Source organism: Strix uralensis, chromosome 2, assembly GCF_047716275.1.
Source record: "Strix uralensis isolate ZFMK-TIS-50842 chromosome 2, bStrUra1, whole genome shotgun sequence".
Classification (NCBI taxonomy): domain Eukaryota; kingdom Metazoa; phylum Chordata; class Aves; order Strigiformes; family Strigidae; genus Strix; species Strix uralensis.
Window position 1 is genome coordinate 123035117 of NC_133973.1, and position 23972 is coordinate 123059088.

The 23972-nt window shown below is 36.2% G+C and overlaps 1 protein-coding gene across 2 annotated transcripts in view; it reads right to left on the bottom strand.

Moving 5' to 3' along the window:
• The window catches only part of DYNC2H1 (dynein cytoplasmic 2 heavy chain 1), a 187464-nt gene that overhangs the window by 91346 nt on the left and 72146 nt on the right, over positions 1–23972 (bottom strand). Inside the window, exons 65-73 of one of the 2 annotated variants that reach the window (XM_074860186.1) lie at positions 23345–23468; positions 20317–20480; positions 18932–19051; positions 15751–15885; positions 14848–14991; positions 13123–13212; positions 8791–8856; positions 3132–3182; positions 934–1011 (exon numbers count right to left, since the gene is read on the bottom strand). In XM_074860186.1, the coding sequence (XP_074716287.1) occupies positions 934–1011; positions 3132–3182; positions 8791–8856; positions 13123–13212; positions 14848–14991; positions 15751–15885; positions 18932–19051; positions 20317–20480; positions 23345–23468 (972 nt within the window). Of the gene's footprint in view, positions 1–933; positions 1012–3131; positions 3183–8447; positions 8524–8790; positions 8857–13122; positions 13213–14847; positions 14992–15750; positions 15886–18931; positions 19052–20316; positions 20481–23344; positions 23469–23972 lie in introns of those variants that run through there. The other variant, XM_074860188.1, reaches the window with a different exon arrangement.

The following is a 23972-nucleotide window of genomic DNA, read 5'->3' on the forward strand; positions in this document are numbered from 1 at the left end:
CTGTTTTTAAACTTCTAGATTCTTTGTTTTTAAACTCTGGGCTCTACCCAATTGTAGTCCTTTCCTTTTTCCTTAATACTGATTCACCCAATTACTGATTGGTTGGTTGGTTGGTTGGTTTTTTAACCCCCTAACAACCATGCTTGCCACACCATTATTTCAACTGTTCTTGATCCCTGGTGAAGAGAAATGAAAAATAATGAACTCTGGATTTAGCAGCAGAAGTCCTTGCCAAAGACTGGTCAAGGCTTTCCTTCTTGCCGCTGAACTACATGCAGGAGGAGAAGAACCTAAGACAGAATTTCAAGGACTAGTATTTTCATTTAGTTCCCTTCAGGATCAGAGGACTTCAGCATTGACTGTTGCAGGATGAACCAAAGCAAGAAATTGTTTTGGTTTAGTTTGAAATTACTTTATCTGAGCAATAACAAACTCTGAAATACCTTTAAAGGTGTGCATAGAAATCTGATAAGTAGAAAACTAGTTTCCCAATTAACTGTTTATGGTTCTTAACACAATATGAAGCGGTTCGTGAAAGTCATTATGTAAGAGAAACCTGCAACTTAAATATTCTTTGCAACTTTTCCTCTATTTTTCTATCTATAGAAATTATAGTACCTTGGATAGGCTTACAGTATTCTCTAATATCAGTAAGATTATAGGTCCGTTCGCATGCACTGAAATTTATTGTTAGATGGGGTAGAGATGTACCTGAAAATGCTCAGAAAAATGAGATTAAATTTAAAAAAAAAACAGGTTTTTTTTTCAAGTGGGTATATCTTAACCCATGGTCTATGGAAGATAGAATAAAGAGTTTAAAACAACAAAATATTTCCATCTTACAAATACATATTTGAGTATTCACGTTCAAATTATTATTTGCTAAAACCAAAGGCCTTTTAAGTTAAATTCAACCCACCACGTGATATTTACCTTCAAAGATGCTACTGCCCAGGCTCGGTCCTGTTCTATCCAAGAGGGAATCTGGTCACGAACACTTCTTTGTGAATCCTTATTGAAGCAAGTTATGTTACACACATAAGTCACACAAATTTTTGGAAACAGTATATTCAGTAATAAGACTGTGAAACCCATGTTTTTAATAAAAATAGCATTCACAACAGGAATCTTTCTGTGATCTGTTGCTAAGTTCATAAATGGCATAACCCAACAAAAGCTACCAATTTGCATTTAAATTTGAGATATACTGTTCACATTAACATTTGCTTAACCACTTGAGCCTGGAAATATTTTATCATTTAGAGTATCTGTATGACACACTCAACCCTAAGTAGTTCTCTCTTCCATTAAAAAAAAGTGACTCAAATGCCTGGCTATCTGTATATGCACTGTGAGCAACTGACTTCAAAAAATAACTCCATTGCACATATTAGCAGTCATGAAGAACATGGTTCTTCACACAAAAGGCAATTCTGAGGTAATTCACTAGGCAAAGCATCACTTCTGGACATCTCTGCACTGGTAAAGTTTGGTCATAGTTCTATTTTTCTGCTCCGTAGATGCAAAATTCTAAGGATGAACAACATAGCTTAAGCTCCAGTAGAATCTCTATATTCGCTATATCATTTTCTATAAAACATCTTACAGTACCCATTAACCAGTCTGACAGTCTCTGAATGAAAATATAGTTGGATCTCTCAACCATTGAGCAACTTCAATAGTAATCTTAAATGTTCAGCAGAAAAAAAAGGTAAGCTTTCTTATGAAAGGATGTCTCAGACATTGGTTATGAAGTCTGAGAAAGAACAAAAGTAGAAAACTTGGAAGCAGTTGTAGGAATAAAGTTGAGATGGGTCTGCACTATACATTCCAGTTAGAATTGGGGTTGAATCTCATATGTCCACAATCTTTCAAAAATCTATGGGTTCTGTGTTAGGTGGGGTAGAGGTAGGACTGGTTTTAAATTCCATTATACAATCAGATCTCACATAGAGTGAAAATGACCTACAGCAAGAAAATACTTGACAATCACCAAGTTCACTGATATTTAATTGAATTAATTATAAAGACTCCATAGAGGTGAAGAGGCAATTCTATATTCACACTGAAATGCAAAACCTGTAGAGTCATCTAAGGGCTAGAGAAATTGGGAATTTAAGGATCTTCTTAGCAATCAGCTGCCTAAGTAAGAAAACCTGAATAATACACCATGTTTTAAGTGACTTGCCACGTCTGCCAGCATGCATGTGAACACAGTTGGTGTCATGGATATTCTTAAACCAAGGTATTCACACTGGTCTTGTATCACTGGAGGTACAAGATACCCCAATAAATATCTAATTAAGGCTAAAGGTTAAAACTAATTGTGAATTATGAAAACTGCAGCTAAACCTGATGGAAATGAGGTAGCCTGACCTTGAATGAAGGAGGAGATTAGCAAAAGAAGAGGCAAAGACTGAGCTCATGATTCCTGATTGGGCTCATGTTTCCTAAAAACACCTTTCAAAACCTTTGTCAAAATACTTGGTTCAAAGAAGGGCTATAATGAATAAGACTATGGAAAGCTTAGCTTTTTTCTCTACCCTTTTCTGCTGGAAGGTAGAAGGTATTTTGAAAGTATACAGATTCAGTAGAATTGAGAGACACTTAGTAAACGACCGCATGGTTGGTCAGCCATGCAACAGAAGCTTCTCAAACCAGATCTGTCACCTAGGAAAATATAAAAATACATTTCCAGATGTAGAACTCTGAGGCTGGGGAAAAAAGCATGTCAAAGTTAGCAAAGTGTGTGGACAATTCCATCAATTCATACAAAAAGTACAATTCATATATGATACTGGGAGAGAGAGATTCAGAAACACTGATTTTAGTTACAGAAGAGGGCTTAAAGCCTCCTCAAACATACCACAGAAAAAACAAATTGTAATCCTGGTAACAGAAAAGAAAAAAAAAAAGGAACAAAGGCAAAAAGTTATGCAAATTAGAAAATGAGTTGCCATGTTCAGAAAGTCCAAAAAGTCTTTATATTTTTATATTACTATGTGAGAAGTTATTTGTTCCCTTAATGTATGAACACAACTAATTAAACAGTTAGTAAGAATACAACTTTAATTTTTCAGGATTTAAGTAAATGTTCCTTATTTCAAAATACACAAACAAATGTAGCTTACTGATTTTCTTATGGTATCTCCAATGATCACACCTGTAAAAGTCTCCCATTCCTAGGAGGAATAAATGAACAACTCAGGTAAGTCACAAGACACCTTTAAGAATAAGGATTAACATGTGGTAGCATGTAGGCACAATGGGAAGATAAACAAATTAAAGCCTAGATTCTGAAAGAATTATAAGACATTTTTTAAAACTCTAGGTAATACTACCAGTATGTAATTCCTTTTGCAGAATCCAAGCTAAGTGACTGCACTGCTTTATAAGAAAAAGAAACAAAAGGAGAAGCCCTATGCTTTTCAGCACCCACAGCTGCTACCCAGACTGCCTAACTATAGACTAGCAAGAAGTAACATACATGCCTGGCAAGGACACACATACTGCCTGATAGGGTATCAGCAGCCCACATAGAACAAACTACTTCCAAAAGATTAAATTATCAGAACAGGAGGAATACAATATAATAGATTGGTATCATGAATAATTGCGTTAAGAAAGGGAAATGGAAGTTGAATTTATGTATGATTAAATCTTTTACGCTTGGTATTTGTACCCAGGAAGACAGCTTTTAATCATTTTAAAACAGATTATGTAGGTATTTAAACATGTACTAGAAATGATGAAATCCTATATTTGGAGGTGGTAAGAAACATCCTAAAAAATTTCAGAAGTATTGAAATTTTACATAATCAGTATCTATAATACTATGATAAAGAATTTTTTTTTAATTGTTAAGACAATAGTAACATTCCAAATGAAAAAGTCAATCAACTACTACAGACCCCAGCATAGCTTTTTGCACCCATCAATCTAGTCAAGTCTTGAAACAACTCTCTCAATTACAAACTGATGCTCCTCTCCTGATGACAAAGAAAATGTTCATGCATAGAAAAATACATGAAGGCTCCCCAGTTTTAAAACCAGAAATTGTGTATTATTTTTATGAGGAAAAGCAGAAGTATAGTATGTAGAGACATGTAAAACTACCTCAGAAAAATCTATACGTATTGATTCAGAAAGTCTCTATTAAGGGCCAAGGCATTCTGTAGTATAATGTTGAAGTTGTACTATAAATTTCTCATCACTATGCAAAAAATTCATAAGTGCAGGTTGAACTCTTTTGGGACAGGGACTTAGAATACTAAATTCTCTAGCAGCATAATAAGCAATTTCTAGCTTCATCACATTAAAAGCTTTAAAAGAAATAACTCTAAAAGAATAACAACTTCAGCTTCATTCTCCTCAATAAATATTTTGCACAAGCACTCTTTTCTTAACAATTTAATTAAAGTAACTTCTACTTTTCAGAGAGGTAAGGAAATTATTGATATTATTTGCCTGTTTTAATTCTTGAGTACTCAGATACTGCAGGAATGTACATTATATGTAACCTAGATTAAGCTGATTAAAAACTCTAATAGCTGATGGAAATGCATGCTAAACAATAGCAACCAACACATAAAGCAGTAAGTACTTAAGAAGCCTCGGCAGCCAGGCTTTAATTTAGTCAGAAAGTTATTTGCAAGTTGCTGCCTTCATGAATTTATAAACTCAAGGACTAGAAAGATAAAGCAAGGTATTTTCAGAAGTTGAAAAAAATAATAAATGAGGGAAGTTCTAATAATGACGAGTAGCCAGAGTATGCCTCTACCAACAAGATTTGAGTTATTTTTATCAGGCAGATTCATTGCTGAAAAACTGCAGGATTTCGCTTGCTCAATCATACATCTGCAATAAAACTACACTGCATTCATAACATCAAAAGGTTTCAACAAACCTTTCTTAAACCTTGTATCTTAAACCCACATCCTTCATATAATTAAGTTCCATTACTTTCTTCAAATATATTATTTGATTTTTACCTTTTACCTGACGCTGCTCTAGCAAATTGACATCTACTACCATTTAATAATCCTTCTGGTCTCCAGCTTCTAGTCAGTACAGAGCCATAGCTTTGTCTCTCCATTCCATGTAGGTATTTTAGATAACTAAATTTGTCTTGACTCACACTAATCAGCCACATTTAAGCAATTGTATTGACTCAATTGTGCATAAGGTTCTACTGCAAGGAGACTTTATAGGAATAATTTCACTGCACTATAGACAACTATAACTTTGGCATCTACATCTCAGACAGCTAGTCTCATCTGCCTGTAAGGGCAATGGAGAGAAAGCAATTTTAGCAGTAAACAATCTGATCTATTTTACAATATTAATTTATGATTAAACTAATTGCTTCTTTGACGGGTTTGGTTTTTTCCTGTTTCCTATAAAGACAGGCTAGGATAACCTGCTCAGATGAATTTTGATAGGCTTTTTTTAGTTACCAATTTTAGTTACCAATTCAATCACCACTAGATGTACCATCTTACCCAAAACATGTAAATTCACTATGAACCTCTGTGTTGGGCAAAAGCATTAATAATAATATTAAATACCCAAATAACAAAATACACTAATACCCAAAGACAGGAACATGTTATTACTGAGATGTGTGCTGCCCTATGGAAATAAGGGTTCGCAGTACTTAAGCGCTGCCGCAATTTTGTTGGGAACACGGTAGCCTCTAAACAACCAGTAAATTCCCCATTTTAGGCATTTTCAGATTATGCCTCATTCACAGAATCACAGAATCATCTAGGTTGGAAAAGACCTTGAAGATCATCTTAACTTAACACTGACCATTCTCAACTATACCATATCCCTCAGCACTATGTCAACCCGACTCTTAAACACCTCCAGGGATGGGGACTCCACCACCTCCCTGGGCAGCCCATTCCAACACTTAACAACCCCTTCTGGAAAGAAATGCTTCCTAATATCCAGTCTAAACCTTCCCTGGTGCAACTTGAGGCCATTTCCTCTTGTCCTATCGCTTGTTACTTGGTTAAAGAGACTCATCCCCAGCTCTCTGCAACCTCCTTTCAGGTAGTTGTAGAGGGCGATGAGGTCTCCCCTCAGCCTCCTCTTCTCCAGACTAAACAACCCCAGTTCCCTCAGCCGCTCCTCGTACGACATGTGCTCCAGACCCTGCTGCACCAGCTTCATTGCCCTTCTCTGGACACACTTCAGCCCCTCAATGTCTTTCTTGTAGTGAGGAGCCCGAAACTGAACACAGTAATCAAGGTGCGGCCTCACCAGTGCCAGCTGCCAACTGGATTTAACTCCATTCACCACAACTCTTTGGGCCCGGCCATCCAGCCAGTTTTTTACCCAGCAAAGCGTGTGCCCATCCAAGCCACAAGCAGCCAGCTTTGCCAGGAGAATGCTGTGGGAAACAGTGTCAAAGGCCTTACTGAAGTCAAGGTAGACAACATCCACAGCCCTTCTCTCATCCAATAAGCAGGTCGCCCTATGGTAGAAGGAGATCAGGTTTGTCAAGCAGGACCTGCCTTTCATAAAGCCATGCTGACTGGTCCCGACCATCTGGTTGTCCCACGTGTTGTGTGATGGTACTCAGGATGAGCTGCTCCATTGGCTTCCCAGGTGCCAAAGTCAAGTTGACAGGCCTGTAATTTCCCGGATCATCCTTCCGATCCTTCTTATATATGGACATCACATTGGCTGATTTCCAATTTGTCGGGACCTCCCCAGTCAGCCAGGACTGCTGGTAAATGATGGAAAGCGGCTTGGCGAGCACCCCAGCCAGCTCCTTCAGCACCCTCGGGTGTATCCCATCCGGTCCCATAGACTTGTGTGTGTCTATGTGATGCAGTAAGTCACTGACTATCTCCTCCTGGATTGTGGGGGGGTTGTTCTCCCAGTCTCTGTCTTCTGGCTGAGGAGGCTGGATTCCCTCAGTACAACTAGTCTTGTTATTAAAGACTGAGGCAAAGAAGGCATTAAGCACCTCAGCCTTTTCCTCATCACTCATTGCCATGTTTCCTCCTGCATCTAGCAGGGGATGGAGACTCTCCCTGGTCTTTCTTTTGCTGCTCACATACTTATAGAAACATTTCTTGTTACCTTTGACTGCTGAAGCCAGATTAATTACTAGATGGGCTTTAGACCTCCTGATTTCCGCCCTGCATAGCCTCACAGCATCTTTGTAATCACTGTGAGTGGCTAGCCCCTTCTTCCAAAGGCTGTAAACTCTCCTTTTCTCCCTGAGTTGCAGCCAAAGCTCCCTGTTCAGCCAGGGTGGTCTTCTCTGGCACCGGCTTCTCTTACAGCACCTGGGGACAGTCTGTTCCTGTGCCATTAAGACTTCCTTCTTAAAGAGTGTCCAGCCTTCCTGGACCCCTATACCCTTCAGGACCCTCTCCCAAGGGATTCTGTCAAGCAGGTGCCTAAACAAGTCAAAGTCAGCCCTTTGGAAGTCCAGGATGGCAGTTCTGCTGCCCCATCTCCTGGCCTCTCTCAGAATAGAGATTTCATGATCGCTGTGCCCTGGTCGGCCTCCAACCATCATATCATCCACCAGTCCTTCTCTGTTCACAAAGAGGAGGTCCAGCAGGGCACCTTCTCTGGTCTGTTCACTCACCAGCTGTGTCAGGAAGTTATCTTCCACACATTCCAGGAATCTCCCGGACTGATCCCGCTCTGCTGTGTTGTATTTCCAGCAGATGTCTGGGAATTTAAAGTCTCCCACAAGAACAAGGGCAAGTGATCGTGAGATTTCTCCTAAATGCTTATAGAATATTTCATCCACCTCTCTGTCCTGGATGGGTGGCCTATAATAGACTCCTACTATGACATCTGCCCTGTTGGCCTTTCCCCTGATTCTAACGCAAAGACACTCCACCCTCTCTTCACTATACTTCACTATTCAGACCATTGTCAAAAGTGTCACATGACATCTCTCATTTTATGTGAATATGCTAATAACGCAGCATTTGCCTGAAAACTGAATGGACAGTCATTTTTATTAAATGTGGTTTGAACTTATATCAACTGCATCCCACTCTGCTATCAAAAATATAAACCATTCCAGGATGAGTTCATCATTTGTCTCAAAGATAAGCCACTATGGTGCAAAGAATCCAATGCTTAAGTGGCCAGCAAACAACTTACAAGAAGGAAACTCTCTGTAAAGTGCACTCTTGAAGATACTGTTGCAAATGATTAATGATCACTAGTCCAGGAATTTCTTAGACACTGAAGAATCAGTGGCTGAAAAGCACAGAGATAACTTTGTTATTTCACCTTCCAGGAAGACTCTTTGCTTTAAGTGTCTTCAACTGCAGGTTGCAGAATCAGACTTTTACTTAATTTCTCCCTAGATCTTGCACTCCTTTCCTGTATTTCAATATCAAGGCATGATGGACCAGCAACCCTTGGTCACAGTGAAACAGGTGTGTATCCATCACTTCACTTATAAAGGAATATCCATCTTTAACTGGAAGGATGGATAAATGTCTAGCCACATGATGGCAGGAAACACTGATACAGTGTCTGCAAAAAAACACAAGAACCCTCCATAAACATCTTTTTCAGAACCCTACCTTTCTCATGGTGACTTTCATTTTGAACCTAGTAACTATAATGTTAACATCCAAAAGTAACTATCATAAGTAAAAGTAACTATCATAAGAAAAATAGTAGCATATAAATTTAAAATCTCAAGTCCTACACTTACTGACAAAAACTTTTTATTTACTGATTTATTTTTCATATTAAGTTTAAGTAAAACACATGGCAATTTTCTCCTCTAGCACTTACATTCTCTTGAAAAAGTTCAGGGTGCATTCCTCGTACAAAATGTAGAGCAAACATTAGCTGATCAGCCTGAAATAAAAGCAGTAACAATGTATTTATATATTCATCAAAAGTCACCTTTCTGCTTTTTTCATAAGTAACGAAATATCATTAATAAAACACCTCTAATTCCACAGTAGTGACTTAATGACACATATCCTAACTCAAAATTGCTACATACCTCTGCAACTTAGAGTCAAACACTAATCCAAACCCTGTATCTAAACACATCTAAATTCACATGAAGAACAAAAAAACAGGTATTTGTAATAAAGCGAACATACGAAAGAGAATCCATTATTTTTTAAACTCTGCATAGGAAATGCTTGAAATCTCATAGCAAATTTTTGAAACAGAATTTTGAAAAAAAACCCAAAACAACTGTAACCTTCTGACTTTTTCCTAGGTCTGTTGCATCACGTGAAATTCAACCAGTCTCTGAGCACTGGAGCAATAAACCAGGAATAAGGATTTAATGGAGCCATAGAATAAACCATGCACACATTCAAGATAATAATTTTTAAAAGAATATTGGTTTGTTAAAACTGGGATTCCTATGTTCATGAACAGAAACTTTCACGGATGTGTTTTACCAAAGCTGTGCTGGAAAGCATACATTACTATGTAATGAAGTCAATGTGAAACACTGGAAGTTGATACTCTGGAAAATCAGGACCACTCAGAAACCCAGACTGAGGCCTCCAATTTTCAAAGTCTGGCTGTAGTCTGGAAAATGTATTTTACAGACAATAGAAGATATACACATATTTTCTCTCATTAAAATTTTAAGTAAGCATAAGGAAGGTGGTAACTCTTATTTTCCTTTTAAGAAAGTGAAACATAACTAAAAAGCATAAAACACGGGTGAAAGGGAAGAACAGAAGAAAAATCAATGATTCGTGGGATTGGGTTAAGTCTACAAAGCACAGGCATCTCAGCCAGCTGATAAACACAACACACCTGCACTCCTATAGAAATCAATTCTATTCTTGACAATGCTTGAATTTTCCATGGTGTGGTTTCCCACATATATGTCGTATGTGTACCTCAAAATGACAGCCTGTTTGTCCTTAGCTTCAGAGAATTACCACTCTGAAGAATATTAAATTACCAAGAATACTGCTGAAAAATTAATTGCATCGGTCTTTTCAGAAGGGACAGGAACAAAAACGATGAAGCATACTCTAGGGAATATTATGTACATGTTATAAGGTATAAGATGAAAGGTTTGACTGATATTGGCTTTCTCATCTCAATGTCTATTATATTTTTGAGGCCAAAATTACATGAGGAACAAATTATTTTTGGTTTCTTTTTATTATTACTGTTTTCTCAAACAGATGCCTTTTTACAACCCTGACACATCAGCTCAGAAACAGACAGATATAACAACAAAGAACAAAAGTATTGACTAAGGGTGTTCAAGATGTTCATCATCTCTGGGAAGTTTGCTCATGTGCAGTAAAAGTAACTTCAACTGCATCTGCATCTGTATTTCAAATAATACAGATGTATTATTTAATACTTTACCTGGTGATTAGGTTCCAGAATTATGGTTGACTAACTAAAGGGACGTATGTGGCTTAGAGACCATATCCTTACTAGCTTTAATTGCCTTTGGAATGACTGATGTTGGAAACTACCAAGCGGCTATATAGAACTCAATTCATATGAGCCACAGCTCCTTTGAACTGGATTTGGGTAACTGCAGATATGTATGATGGCAGCTACAACAAACTCTTGGCATAATCTGTATCATTGTGGATACCAATACAGAAAGTTTTTGTTTGCTGCTTTAAATAGTTCTGGTTTATTAATTCTTTCAATTACAAAACCATATGGTACAAAGTATCCCCCAAGGATACAATTAAAGCAAATAAAGGACATTTTATTTTTGCATGTATTTACTATTGGTTTTGTTACAGGGGTAGGACTGGAGAGCAAACAAGCCCCAACTAGTAACCAGGGTCAAACTCCACAAAGCACTAAAGTTCTGTTTGTATTGATAAATAAAATACGTCCATAAACATCATATGATACCAAGAACAACTGCCGTGGAATGGCTGAAGGTCACACCATTCAACTCTTTCATCCTCTCAGACAAGGTCTGCAAGCAAATCCAAATCCGAACTGCCCATTAGAATGCTCCCTGGATGATTCAGTATCCAAAACTTGAAAGGGAATTCTTTGGAAGAATGCTAAGTGGCCCAGGCAAAAGCTATGACAGCAACTATTTTGACAAATTTGCAGTACAGGTGGGCCAGTTCCAGTGCTCAGGAAAATTTCTTGGCACAACTTCACTTACTAGCCATACATGAAGTATAAACTTGTATCAGCTATACCATTTGGGGTCAACTTTGAGGCCCCCAGTATAAGAAGGACATGGACCTGCTTGAGCGGGTGCAGAGAAGGGCCACAAGATGAGCACCTCCCCTATGAGGACAGGCTGAGAGAGTTGGGGTTGTTCAGCCTGGAGAAGAGAAGGATCTGGGGAGACCTTACTGGGACCTTTCAATAATTAAAAGGGTGCCTACAGGAAAGATGGGGAGGGACTCTTTGTCAGGGAGTATAGTGATAAGACTAGGGGTAATGGTTTTAAACTGAAAGAGGGTAGATTTAGATTAGATATAAGGAGGAAATTCTTTATTGTGAGGGTGGTGAGACACTGGAACAGGTTGCCCAGAGAAGCTGTGGCTGCCCCCTCCCTGGCAGTGTTCAAGGCCAGGTTGGACGGGGCTTTGAGCAACCTGGTCTAGTGGAAGGTGCCCCTGCCCATGGCAGGGGGGTTGAACTAGATGATCTTTAAGGTCCCTTCTAACCCAAACCATTCTATGATTCTATGATTTATGAAGACATTGGTAAAGTCTGAGTGTCACAGCAGTCTTTAAAAATTTGCATGGATAAAAGGCAGCATTAGCAGTGAATTGCTGATGGTGTGAGGAGCTTATTTGTTCTCTCCACTATCAGAACATGATACTAAGATCGATGGACCATTAGTCTGAAGCTGCACGGCAACACTAACTCCTTCAGTATTTTCTGAACTCAAATCTGATCATTCACAGTGCAATTCTTTCCTACTAGAAATCTCCTCTTTGTGTCTTGCTTTTCTTAGAATAGAATTATAGAATCATTCAGGTTGGAAAAGACCCTTGGGATCATCGAGTCCAACCATCAGCCCTACTCTACAAAGTTCTCCCCTACACCATATCCCCCAGCATCTCATCTAAACGACCCTTAAACACATCCAGGGATGTGTTTTGAAATCTTTCATCTTTTCTGATATATAAAAATAACTGCTTTCCAATACTCAAAAGGTGTGATGACTTATTGGAAGGCTTCACATATTCGTGACTTCAAACACAGACATTAAATTATTATGAGAATATTTCAGGAGAAGCCACTTGGACTTTGATAAAGCAAAATCCTTAGAAATAACTGCTACCTCTGCATCTTCAATATAGTGTTGCTAGACTGAGGGGAGAGGAGAGGAGATGTAAAATTTTCCAAGATCTCTCCATTCTCACAGATCAAACTCCAGACTTGCATGATTTGTACTACTGCTCAAATCATCTGTGCAGACCTACTACGCATTCTTCAGCCTGGTACTATGAGAAAAACACCCCCTGTTATGACTGTTCCATGTGAAAATAAAAATTAAAACTGAATGTGAAAGGCAGATCTATCCTAGGTTTTCACCAAGAAAGTAAGAGCAAACAAGAAATATATTAAGAACATTATATGGAGGAACAGGGGAACAGATAGAAACAAAAAAGCTAGCAGGTGGAGATTTGGGGCAGGATGTGAAAAGAGAAAGGAGAACTTTACAATGTTTTTTTCTGTTTACTTTTTTTTTTAAAAAAAAAAAAGAACAAATAATCACACAAAACCTTATCAGGACAGTTAGGTCCAGCACTCATACTTAGGAATGCTAGAAATAAGAGCAAGCAGAATAAGAGTGCTCAGAAGACTGTGAAGCCTGGAACTGGCTATGAAGCCAAAATGAGGCAGAGATGAGGAGCCAGAAGTAAAGCAGAAATCGGACTAGACTGAGAATAGCCTTGTCCATTAGAAAACTGCTATGTGGAAAAATGTGCATAAGCAACCTTAATACTGTCATATCCTAATTTTTAGTCCTCCTCATTTTGCATGTTAAATATTGCAAGTGTAATTTTCTGCATATATTACATACATACTGAAACAATTCTGCTTATGTGAAGCAGATCAAGTGTTGGTTGCTGAAAGAATACTTTCAAACCCAGTGCACTGTACAAAAGCCAAAAATAGCCACAACCTTACCTTAAACAAACAACGACAAACATATTCATAAATTGTATGTTTCAATGAGCCAATAAGCGACTTGATTCTTTCTTCAGTATTACTTGAATCCTAAAAGGAAAGTTTGGATTTCAAAAATTCATGTGGAAGTAAAAATCTTTTTATGTACCTTAAATCTCAGCAGAATGACAAAAATAATCTGAACTCTAGATGACACTTATTAGGTCTAAAAACATATTATTGAACTCAGCTGCAGCTATCAATGAATAGATGATAAAATGAGAAGTTCATGCTGAAACATTAAGAAATGAGTATTTTGGCCTTGAACATTTTGACTGTGAACATCATAAAATTTTCTTCTAACATTAATGTCCTTGAAATCTCATAGTTCTCACTTGGTAAAAAATTGCTTATGTATTGAATGACTATATTTAATGTTATTAAACAGATATGTTGACGTCAAGTGTAATTACTAAACTTCCAACCAAATTTGGCCCAATTGAAATAATCATTGTAGAAAATAGTGAATATACCCTTCCTTCAAAGCTTACACACTAAAAGACTGATTATAACAGGAGAAAACTGAAAGATAGGCTAAAAGAAGAAGAGGGAAAAAAAGAAAAGGTGAGGGAGGTAACAGGTAGTATAAGATTAATCAGAAACAAGTTCCTTTCTACCATGCTGGAATTTGAAGAGATGAGTTTATAAAGGAGAGCAATTTGGATTCATAAGCTGATTTGACTAATACCTTTCCCATGTCTAAAAGATAGCTTGAGAAAAATGTAGTATTGGATAGAGGAGAAGAAAAAAAGGAAGCAAGCAAAGAAGGCAAAACCAGAAGTTGAGGTTTAAATAATGGGCAGGAAGAAAAGAAATTATTAAAGAGGTGTGAAAGTAAGAACAAGAAGCAGCTCATCTTGTGGAAAAGATGTAATACGTAAAGAACTTTAAAGAGAGCAAGTTCACATAGTCAAAATCATGTTTCTGGTAATGATTGGAGCTAAAGGAAAATTGTAAGCACAGATGCCAGAATAAAGGGGAATCCAAAAGTGACATGATGAAAGGCTTTTTAAAGTGGAAACAAAGAAAAATAAGATGAATTTTGGAAATGCTGAATAAAAAGAAAATGCATTGTTACTCAGTGTGGGTTTTTAGATCTAAAGAAATGAGATGACAAAGGATAAATCCATAATGCTGTGCTTCAATAAAAAAAATATACTGGCCATTAGAATTCAGAAAAGTAAAAATTACATTTTCAACAAGACAGGTTGCATGCATGCTTACAAACTGTACAGAAGTAGATACAGTTTTGATCTTCCTTCAGGTAACTGAACCATGCAGAAATATAGATCCTATCTTATTCTACCCCTTGTTGATAGAATTAGCATTATTTGTAATCAGAACATTAATTTATTTAAATAAAACCTTCAGTAAAGTTATAATCAACCTTGTTTTTCCTAATTCACCTTAGACAAAGAGCAAGCCTGAAATCACAAAGAGCTACTTTGTTTTCAGATGGCACAGCAATTTTATAATTTATATGTAGCATAAGATCATTAAAAATTCTGTGTGCCTGTATTCTGAATATCTAAAGCACAACAGTTCAGCATCACTATCTATTACACATTTCATCATCAGTTCTTATATATTATTTTCTAAAAATGTCCAGAGCAACTAACAAATTCTAAGGATCAAAGCAGATTGATTCTTCTACAGCATTAACAGCTTCAGAAAAAGAGAAAATACCTGCTCGCTTTGCAGAGCCCTTTGGAAAAGCCGCAGGAAAGCCGCCAAACTAAAACGGTACATATTATTAATTTTGGACAAGTCAGAGATAATAAAGTACATCTTGCTAGCGCTCTCAGCTAAAGGGAGATAGGCATCCCTCTCCTGTGGATAAAAAAAAAATACATATATAAAAAACCCAGTACATTACTGCCATCTACCGGTTACTGCATAAACATTTATTCATCACACAAAAAAAATTCCGATGACTCCCACTGCTTCAGAAAACAGAATCCTTTCTGACTCTTCAAATTGAGGGACACGCACTCAAGACTTCAACACTGTCTTTAAATTTCAAAAATGAAAGAAAGCATTTGTAGCAAAAAATTCTTTAAATTATGAAGAATATTTTGGAAATTAATCCCTAGGAAACAGAGGCCTCTTCCCACCACAGAACACATCTCAAAATTCCATAGAAAATTTTAAACTAAACAAATAAGAGCACGGAGGAAAACTGTAATGTGTTACAAAAACAGCATGCCAGATGAATAGCATCACCAATGATCTAAATTTTTGCAATAGTAAGGGATATATTAAGTAAGAACATCCACATGAGTCATACTGTTTGCAATAGTAGATGTCAAAAATGAAGTCAAAACCCATTATTTGCCAGTAAGTCCTTGGGGAAAAGTCCTTTAATTCAAACCGGCAGACTTTAAATTGTGTAGCTATTCACCATGTGTAAAACAAAAGAATTTAATTACTGAAAATACTTTCTGTACTCCCAAATATCTTTTATTCCAAAAAATTAATTTAGTATGTTACCGATCTTATACTCCTATGAATGTATATATCCTCTCTATATAGAAGATTACTATTTTTAGCAGAGAAAAACTAGCAATAAAAGATCAAAATATCTTCTACCTTATCAAGGAAACTCTGAAGTCTGTGAGATTCAGCAAGTGATTCTTGGATGAGTGCACTACTTGCTTTAGTCTGATTCAAAGATTCAATCAGATCCTTATTTTCTAGTATATTGCCTTGTGATGTTGCAAGTGCCTGTAAAAAAAAAAAAAATGTCATCTACCTTACATTAAATAAAACTGTAAAGTAACCATTTTGGAAGCTGTCCTTCTTTCTGACTGGTAGATATTTCTGAATCATTTAATGCATCAAGAATACTAAAAAACATGTGGTTACTCCAAAAACTGAGATGTTGTTTTAAAGAAGCATGGAAAATAAAACCCAAGAACAAACTCCAAAAATCCAGACTGCCAGGTTCTGAAACTTAAGTCATCAGCAAGCTTTTGAGAATGATTTCTATGATCCAAGTCTTACGCGCTAATATCCCCACAGTAAATACGAAGTACGGTATTTGTAATTCTACTTAACTACCAATTTAACCTAAAATTGGCTAATGACTTCCTGTACCTAGTCATTCATAAATTAATTTTCCTTCAAAAATATTCCCATAACCCCTACAAAATTTAGTTCTCATTTCCAGCTGAGATGAATAGTCACAACTACAACAATTTCAGTTTTGTAATCAGAGATCCCTTCAAAATCCTTGAGATTACTCCGTATTTTCCCTGAGTTCTCCTGTGCAAACAATTTCACTTCTAATAATAAGTGGGGAAAGCTTGAATGATTCACTATTATTTAAGGCATTTTACTAACCTTCGGTAAATACCCTTCAATACAATTTTTCAGTCAAACAACATAAAATTGGCTTCTTGTCAGCTAAATCAGTTCTGAACAACTACCTGTAGGACAGGATTTCAGGATATTTGGAGGCAGAGATTCACCAGTTAGAACAGCAGAATGCACTTAGATCTCTAGTTGAAAAGAGTTTAGGACAAGATCATCTGTTTTTTCAAGGAGTCCAATTTTGCTGTGAGGAATCATAGTGTGAGCCATGAGATAGCCACAACATGAATGTCTTTACTCCAAGGCTTTTGGAAGAAAACTATTTCAGTACTTCAGACAGAATGATAATGTTGCTTTAGGATTAACTTGAATTTAGCTAGATCACCTCCAGCACTGACTTCTTTGTGACAAAGTCCATGTGGCACCTGTCAGTTTCCACTGAGTTTTAGGTTTCTTTCTTCAGGGTCAAAGAGTATTTTGATTTCACTACTAACAAGAATGCCAAAGTTGAAACCAACCTCAGTGTTAATACTTGGCCACTTTTTGTTGCTTTGTCATCAATTACTTGAAATTTTGCACTTGATAACTAAGATTGGACAAATGTGAAAGATTTTGGAGTTCCAAGATCACACAAAAAGTCTGTTCTAAGAAGCAGACTTTTTTTGTTGTATCTCTGAACTCTCAGTTTCTGGTAGACATTAAGGTGCTAAACAATGATCAACTTTGAATATGGAATTTTTTTAGAGAAGATGTTTCCCTCTGCCTGAAAGAGAAATCTGCCCCAGTTTTAAAAGAGGTTTGAGCTCAGTATTTGAGTCGTAATAGAGAGTTTAATAGGGACAGTAAATGTGGAAATTCAAATCACATTAGATAATTATGTGCAAAATTATAAAATCGAGCTATTAATGGCTAGTTTAATAAAGTTCAGTTTACTACTTTTTGAGGAATCTGTAAAACAGCTTATGCTCAAGTCCATTGTGCTGGATACTGCAAAGTTCTATGACTCAGCTGAGGGTTTTGAGGCAGCAGGTTAATCCCCCTGCATCTATGACATTTTAGAAGGAAGGAGGATTTGAGGATCCATTCCTATGGGCATGAAGTACAGTTCCTGTGAAATCCATGACAATATGCAAACAAAACAGAAAACAGTCCTCTTCCTTGGAAGCTACCTTTCCTTACAGAGGTGCACAACTGTTTCTGAACTTAATTACTTCCTTTAAAATAAAAAGGTAAACTGAAAATTGAGAATATTAATTTTAAATATGAGAAAGGAAAATGTTAACTATAAAGAGTTCATTGCTAATAAGAAACAATTGTGGAAGTTTAAAGTTTTAAATGTCTCTCCTAACAAATCCTTCCATTTTCTATTAGGAATTTTTCTTTCAGGTTTTTTTTTCCTTTCACAATGCAGTATCATTTCTCAGCTTGAGAAGGGATTCACAAGGTTTAAAACGTGGTTTTAAAACTCATAATTTGAAAAAGAAATAGTATCATTTTTAACAAAGTTTTCTCTTTTAATGCATTAAAATTAATGAAATTTCTAATCAATCTAAACCAGCCTATATCTAGCCAAAATATAAGCCAAAACGTCTTGCTAACATTTTTTCTTTTCCTCTTTGTCTTGCTTTTCGTCTTGCTAAATATTTTTTACTGAGAATGAAGTAGGTCAATGTCAATGTAGCTTCTGGAATGTGCCGCTGAATGTTGGTGCTTTTGTGAAGAAGAAAGGGGTTTGAGGATAAGACAGTAATAAATAAGACAGTGGGGCCTATTCTTGAAGATAACAGGAACAAGGTTGGGACAAATTAAAACAAACCAGCTCAAGACACAACACAGCTGCACAACACCTCCTAAACAGACCCTTTGTGAGCATGTGTGAGCACTGAGGTCAACCAGCAGACACGGTGAGGAAGACTACCAGCTACCACCAGGGACCCCTTGAGACCACCACCCACCAAGAAAGCACATGCATAATTAGGATGCAGATATTGTAATTAGTTCTAGGAAATCTAATGCATATGTAACTCATTTCTCGGAAAAGTTATGAATATGTATAACCTCACTGCATATTAGCTGCCACTTATAGATACGGGGGCGCGCTCACCTTTGCGAAGCTATTCGTGTGTGCGCCCAGTGCTGCAATAAAGAATGCCTGCTTTCTAAAACTCCAAAACAAGTCTTAGAGTTCCTCTGCTGGCTTTTACGGTAACACAACTATTCATACCCTGAACTTTGACAATGCTTAATGTATTGAAATACTACAGTTTCATGACAGATGTACATATTTTATCTACTTTTCTCTCCCAACAGCCCCAGGCAAATAGTGCTTTTATTTTTGCAAATCAAAAATTCTGAGGGCTCATTATTCCAACAATTTCACCATCTTCATTCAAACACATAACAATATGAACACTATCTTATTGATCTAACAGATATAAAAGTGGTAAAGTTATTTTACCTCCAAAAGAGATTCCTCAAGCTTAGCTAACTGTATCTTCTTATCTTCTTCTTGTTGTAACAGTTTTGTCTTCTGCTCTTCTAAATCAGGCTTTTCATGCTGAATTGTTAAAGCCAAAAGCTAAAAAGAAGGAGATTATTCAACAGGATAAAAACCACTCTAATATTTCATAATACATATTCATTAATTATATAGCATAATATATACTCATTAATCATATAGCGGTGTATAGCCTATATTTTTGAAAGTAGACTTCTGAGAGTTTACTCAGTTGCACCAGACATCCAACAGCTTTAAATCTATGTAGACATCCAGGATATTCTGCAATGGCAAGTATAACACAGCAACTACTGTGAACCATGCCCTTGTGCATAACAGCAGGTGCAAGGTGAGATACTCAAGCATATCTCAAAAGGCACTGGATCACTTTATTAAGGACACTAATTCACACCCTTTTATGCTGAGGCCTTAACTTTTGCACCTCAATCTGAATCACATCTGTGTTTAAATGACTGGCAGTCTTCATTAGTGTATATACTGTTATCAGCTACAAAAAGAAGTAGGTGATAGAAAGCACAAACTGGAAAGAATGACAGTGAATTTCTTTCCACCAAGTCTACCAAAAGTCAAGCCCCTCCCCACAAAGAGAGAAAACAAAAAACAAAGCTTTTTTCTTCTGTATTTCCACTTAAAGAGGAGGCCAGTTCACTTGGTTACATTGTATCATGTCGATTCTCTATTTCCAGTGCAGGGAAGAAATCTGAACTCTATCTTACTTACTAACATCTTATTTACATCCCATTCCAAGCTTCTTGCTAGTTTGGAAAAACTTGTTTCATACCAAATAAAGAGGGTTTTTTCTTCCCTTAATTTATGTTTTCTCTTTTTTTTTTCTCTCTTCCATCCATATGCTACATTTTGCTTCCTAAATGTTATAGAAAAAAACTCAAAAGCTACTAACATTTTGGAGGAAGTAAAATATACAGCTTCTTTGTTTCATTACATTTTTCATATACACAAAGTATCTTGATGCTAGCATTACTCTCTAACTAGGACACTGGAGAGCAATAACAGAAATGTTTCCACAGTACCATAAATGCATCTTGAACAGAAAACAGAAGCTTAGCAAGTAATCTGCTGCAACTGAAGTCAATGAGATGGTTTCCATTTTCTCTCTTGGACTTACTACTTGGTTCCAAAGTGCATAAAACCAAGATTTTAAAATTTAAATTTAGTTTCAGGATTGATTTTACCATTTATAGTTGTGTGCTAGCAAATATCTCTGTGACCATTAATGCAAACTACACCACAGGGCTTCGTCCAGAAGCTGGATGTAGCTATGTATGTCAGCTAAACATACATTGTTTTTTATGCCAAATGCCTACCTGTCCTCTTAAGCCACTTCCTGTTGTGGTAAAGTTTACTTCTGTAACAATAGAAGAAGCATCAGGTGGAAGGAAGGGATTTGGGTTCCTTGTTGAAAGAAAGAGACGGAACTCTTCATTATAATCTATCATTTTTTCACCTATTTGTACAGCATAACGGGGTCCTGTAAATAATAAATAGAAGTTATATTCACTCTGATTGGAAAATTTTAAAATTATCTGAAAATAGTGGTATTTGTGTAATACTTTATTACCAATTTTATAAATATATTTTATAAAATGTATTTATAAACTGTTTGGAAAGAAAAAGAAATTTAAAAAATGTGAGGAACATAACCTATTTTGCATTGTTAGACAAAAAAATGCAATAACATAGCACTAGTGTAAGAAATTTACATAGTGAGAATATTCAATACACAAGGATAGTTTAATTATCCTTACCCAGTACAAAAAGCATAAATGGCAAAAAATATACTTGAAGTAAAAGTAATACTAATGATTCTCTGAAATCTTCAAACAACGAATAGGAGACAAAACACACAGAAGATGTACTGGAGAATCCCCCTTTTGTGTAAGAATCCTGTCATAATTTAAACATATTCATTTACACTTCCACATAGGTATACCACTCTATCTAAACACACTAGCCATAATTACATATCAGCTAAGATGGTTCAGCATTTTCTGAATGTGATCCAAAACCATTAGATTTCATTCTGGATCTGTTACATTTATTTGTAGAAGGTTGATGTTGCTGTACAATCATAATTCAATTAAAATATTATGTTCTACGATAATTGTTATAGAGAGAGTCTATGAAACTAAAGATGCTGGAATATCTAGTCATTAGACTGAAAAAGAAAATCCATTAAGAAATATCTCATAAATTTGTCTTATTTTAAATACATTTAATTTAAACACAGTATGAAAGAAAATTAAATTTCTGCTGTCATGATTTCAATTTCTGTTTATACTACTAATATTTTAACATTTCTCAGTATGCCTGTCACAGAATGAAACTATATGTATGGCCTCTCACCACCCTCCTTCCACCACAGGTTTCCATTCTGGTGAGGTCAGAGAATAATAGACTCAAACAATCACATGACTAGAGTAAGATTTTGGCTCCTGATACTGAAAAAGAAGGAAGAATAGACTTATAAGATGAAAAGTTTCAAAGTCGAAATTTCCTTTCCAGAGAAATTTTTGAGGTGGCATATTTAGACACTTCTCTATTTTTAGCACTAGGAGCAGATCATAAATGGTCTAAGTATAAACCTCTTGCTAAAACACTGGTAGAGATGAAAATCACATACCAATTTTGCTTCTGTGCCAAGGATCAGAATAAATTTTAGGCCTATGCTGTAAAAACGTCAAACAGAAAACGGAAGCTGTACAAAGACTAATTTATTGCAGTATATATATTTACATTCCTCTTAACTTTTCATTCCAAGTAATGAAAAGATGTACACTCATCACAAGCAAAATAATGCAGATAGGCCTTCACCTCCATGTTTTGACAAAGCAAAGTGCGCTCTTTCTTGTGAGGTGACTGAAAAGACTCGAATAGTGACCCATTCTCCCTTTTCAAAAAACAGCTCTCTAGTTTGGACTTGTACAGACCTAGCATTAACATAGCTCATTAACATGGAAAAGACGATGCCTGAGTGTTATGAGCAACTTCCCTGAATAAACTAGTATATTTTAATTTAATCTGTTTTCTCCACAGTTCTGCAGACATATTCATCTCTTAATTTGATTCCTTGGGTAAAATCAGTTAAGTTGCCTGTAATACTGTATTTCTGCTTTCCAAAGTTCAGCAGAAGCTAATGAAAAAAAAAGTTGTAAAGGTGTTCTACCTAGCCTCCTGCAGATCCCTGAAGTCACCACTTTGGTGGTGCTCTCAACTTTTACTGAGCATAAACATGCAAGCACATCTGTAACAGAAGAATGATTTAAACTAACATTTTTTTCACTAAGCAGACCTTTACAATATAAGAGATAAATGCATCTAAGAACTCAACAGCATCTGCATTTTTTTTACCATGTATTTACATTTAAAGAATTACTCCTACCTCACCCACTATTAGATCTCAATATTGTATGACATGACAGCAAAACGGAGTCTTGAGCTATTTTCAGTGCCCAAAGTTCATACTGTAAAGTACATGCACAGGCTGTGGCACATGCTGAAGAATTAACACTTGAGGCAGAAATATAATTACTAAGGATAATGTAAATATACTTTAATTACAATAATTTAGAAAGTAAAACATATATTGTTGCATTTTTTTAATCCACTCAGTTCTTTTGACATAATTTCAAAATATGCAACATAATTCAACATAATTCATGCTGAGATACTTATATAATTACTATTCATCTGTGCTAAACTTTCAACACAATTTTTCATATCAGCTTTTTTAAAGCAACTAAATTCAAGTCAGTTATATACAGAGTTCATTATCTCTCCAAATTACATATTGTAAATGTAAATGTTTTTTTTTTCCTTTCACTGCATCAGCTAGGGAGACTCCTTCCACCGAATTCCACCATTTTGCTGATCTCTATGACACCCCCTCATTACAAAGACACATCAGGGACAGACCTGTGTGCCACCTTTAGTTTCAGACAAATGAAAGCCAAACAGCAACACCAACATTCTAAAACTCTGATTTCTAACTGCACAAGCAGTTGTGTAATTTCTGGTCTATTTAAGGCCCAAGTTCCTAAGTAAATCTATGTGTTTGAAATTACCACTAGAAATTAACTTAAAATTTAAATTGTGAAGAGTTGATAAAAACACTTTATTCTAATTCCAGTCAAAAAATCTTTAAATATTTTTCCACTTACTAAACAAGAACATAACTCCAATCTATTTCATGCACTGAAGTGTTAGCAGAAGGTTAATGTTAAAGAGGAAAAAGTTACACAATACTAATGTTTTCAGAAAGATCAAGTTTTATATGATGTATCTAGATCTAACCTACAAAACTTTGAATGAGCATTTGTAAAGATGGTCATTTACCTTGAGCAACAAGATCTTTTCTTAGCAACGGGTAAAGTACAGGCTCCACTCCATCTACTTCCTGTATAATAAGTGTTTTCCCAAATCTCACTGCCAACTCAAGAGCAGTTAAGAAGTTGGTGTCCTGGGAAAATAAAAATAAATTCTTTTGATTCATGTTTTCTTGAAATATTAACACTTCAGAATGAACAGGAAGGCATTATACCAGGAGTCTAAATCTAAAAATCAGCAGTATAGCCGAAAAATCCTATTACAAGCATCATATGGTATTTTAGGGTTTAGCCACAAGTGTTTAATTTAAATAAGTTTGATCTATTCAGCTACTGACATACAGGCAACGTATGTAACATGCCTAGCTCTCCAAGTGCTGCACCAGAGAGAGCAGATCTACCACAGGTCTTGTGTCACATCTGTCAGGTGCACCTGGAAGTCCTGGCTAGTTAACACATCTCAAATGTTATTAGGTAGCTATGTCTCAAAACTGAACCAAGAGCTAAGGACAAGATTCACACTAATACTAAGATATCTAAATAAAGTCTTTTGCATATAGGTGTCTAAACATGCACGTGGTGTTTAAGATACCATTACAGTCAATGGAGATCCTAGGCAATGCAGACAACAGAGTCTA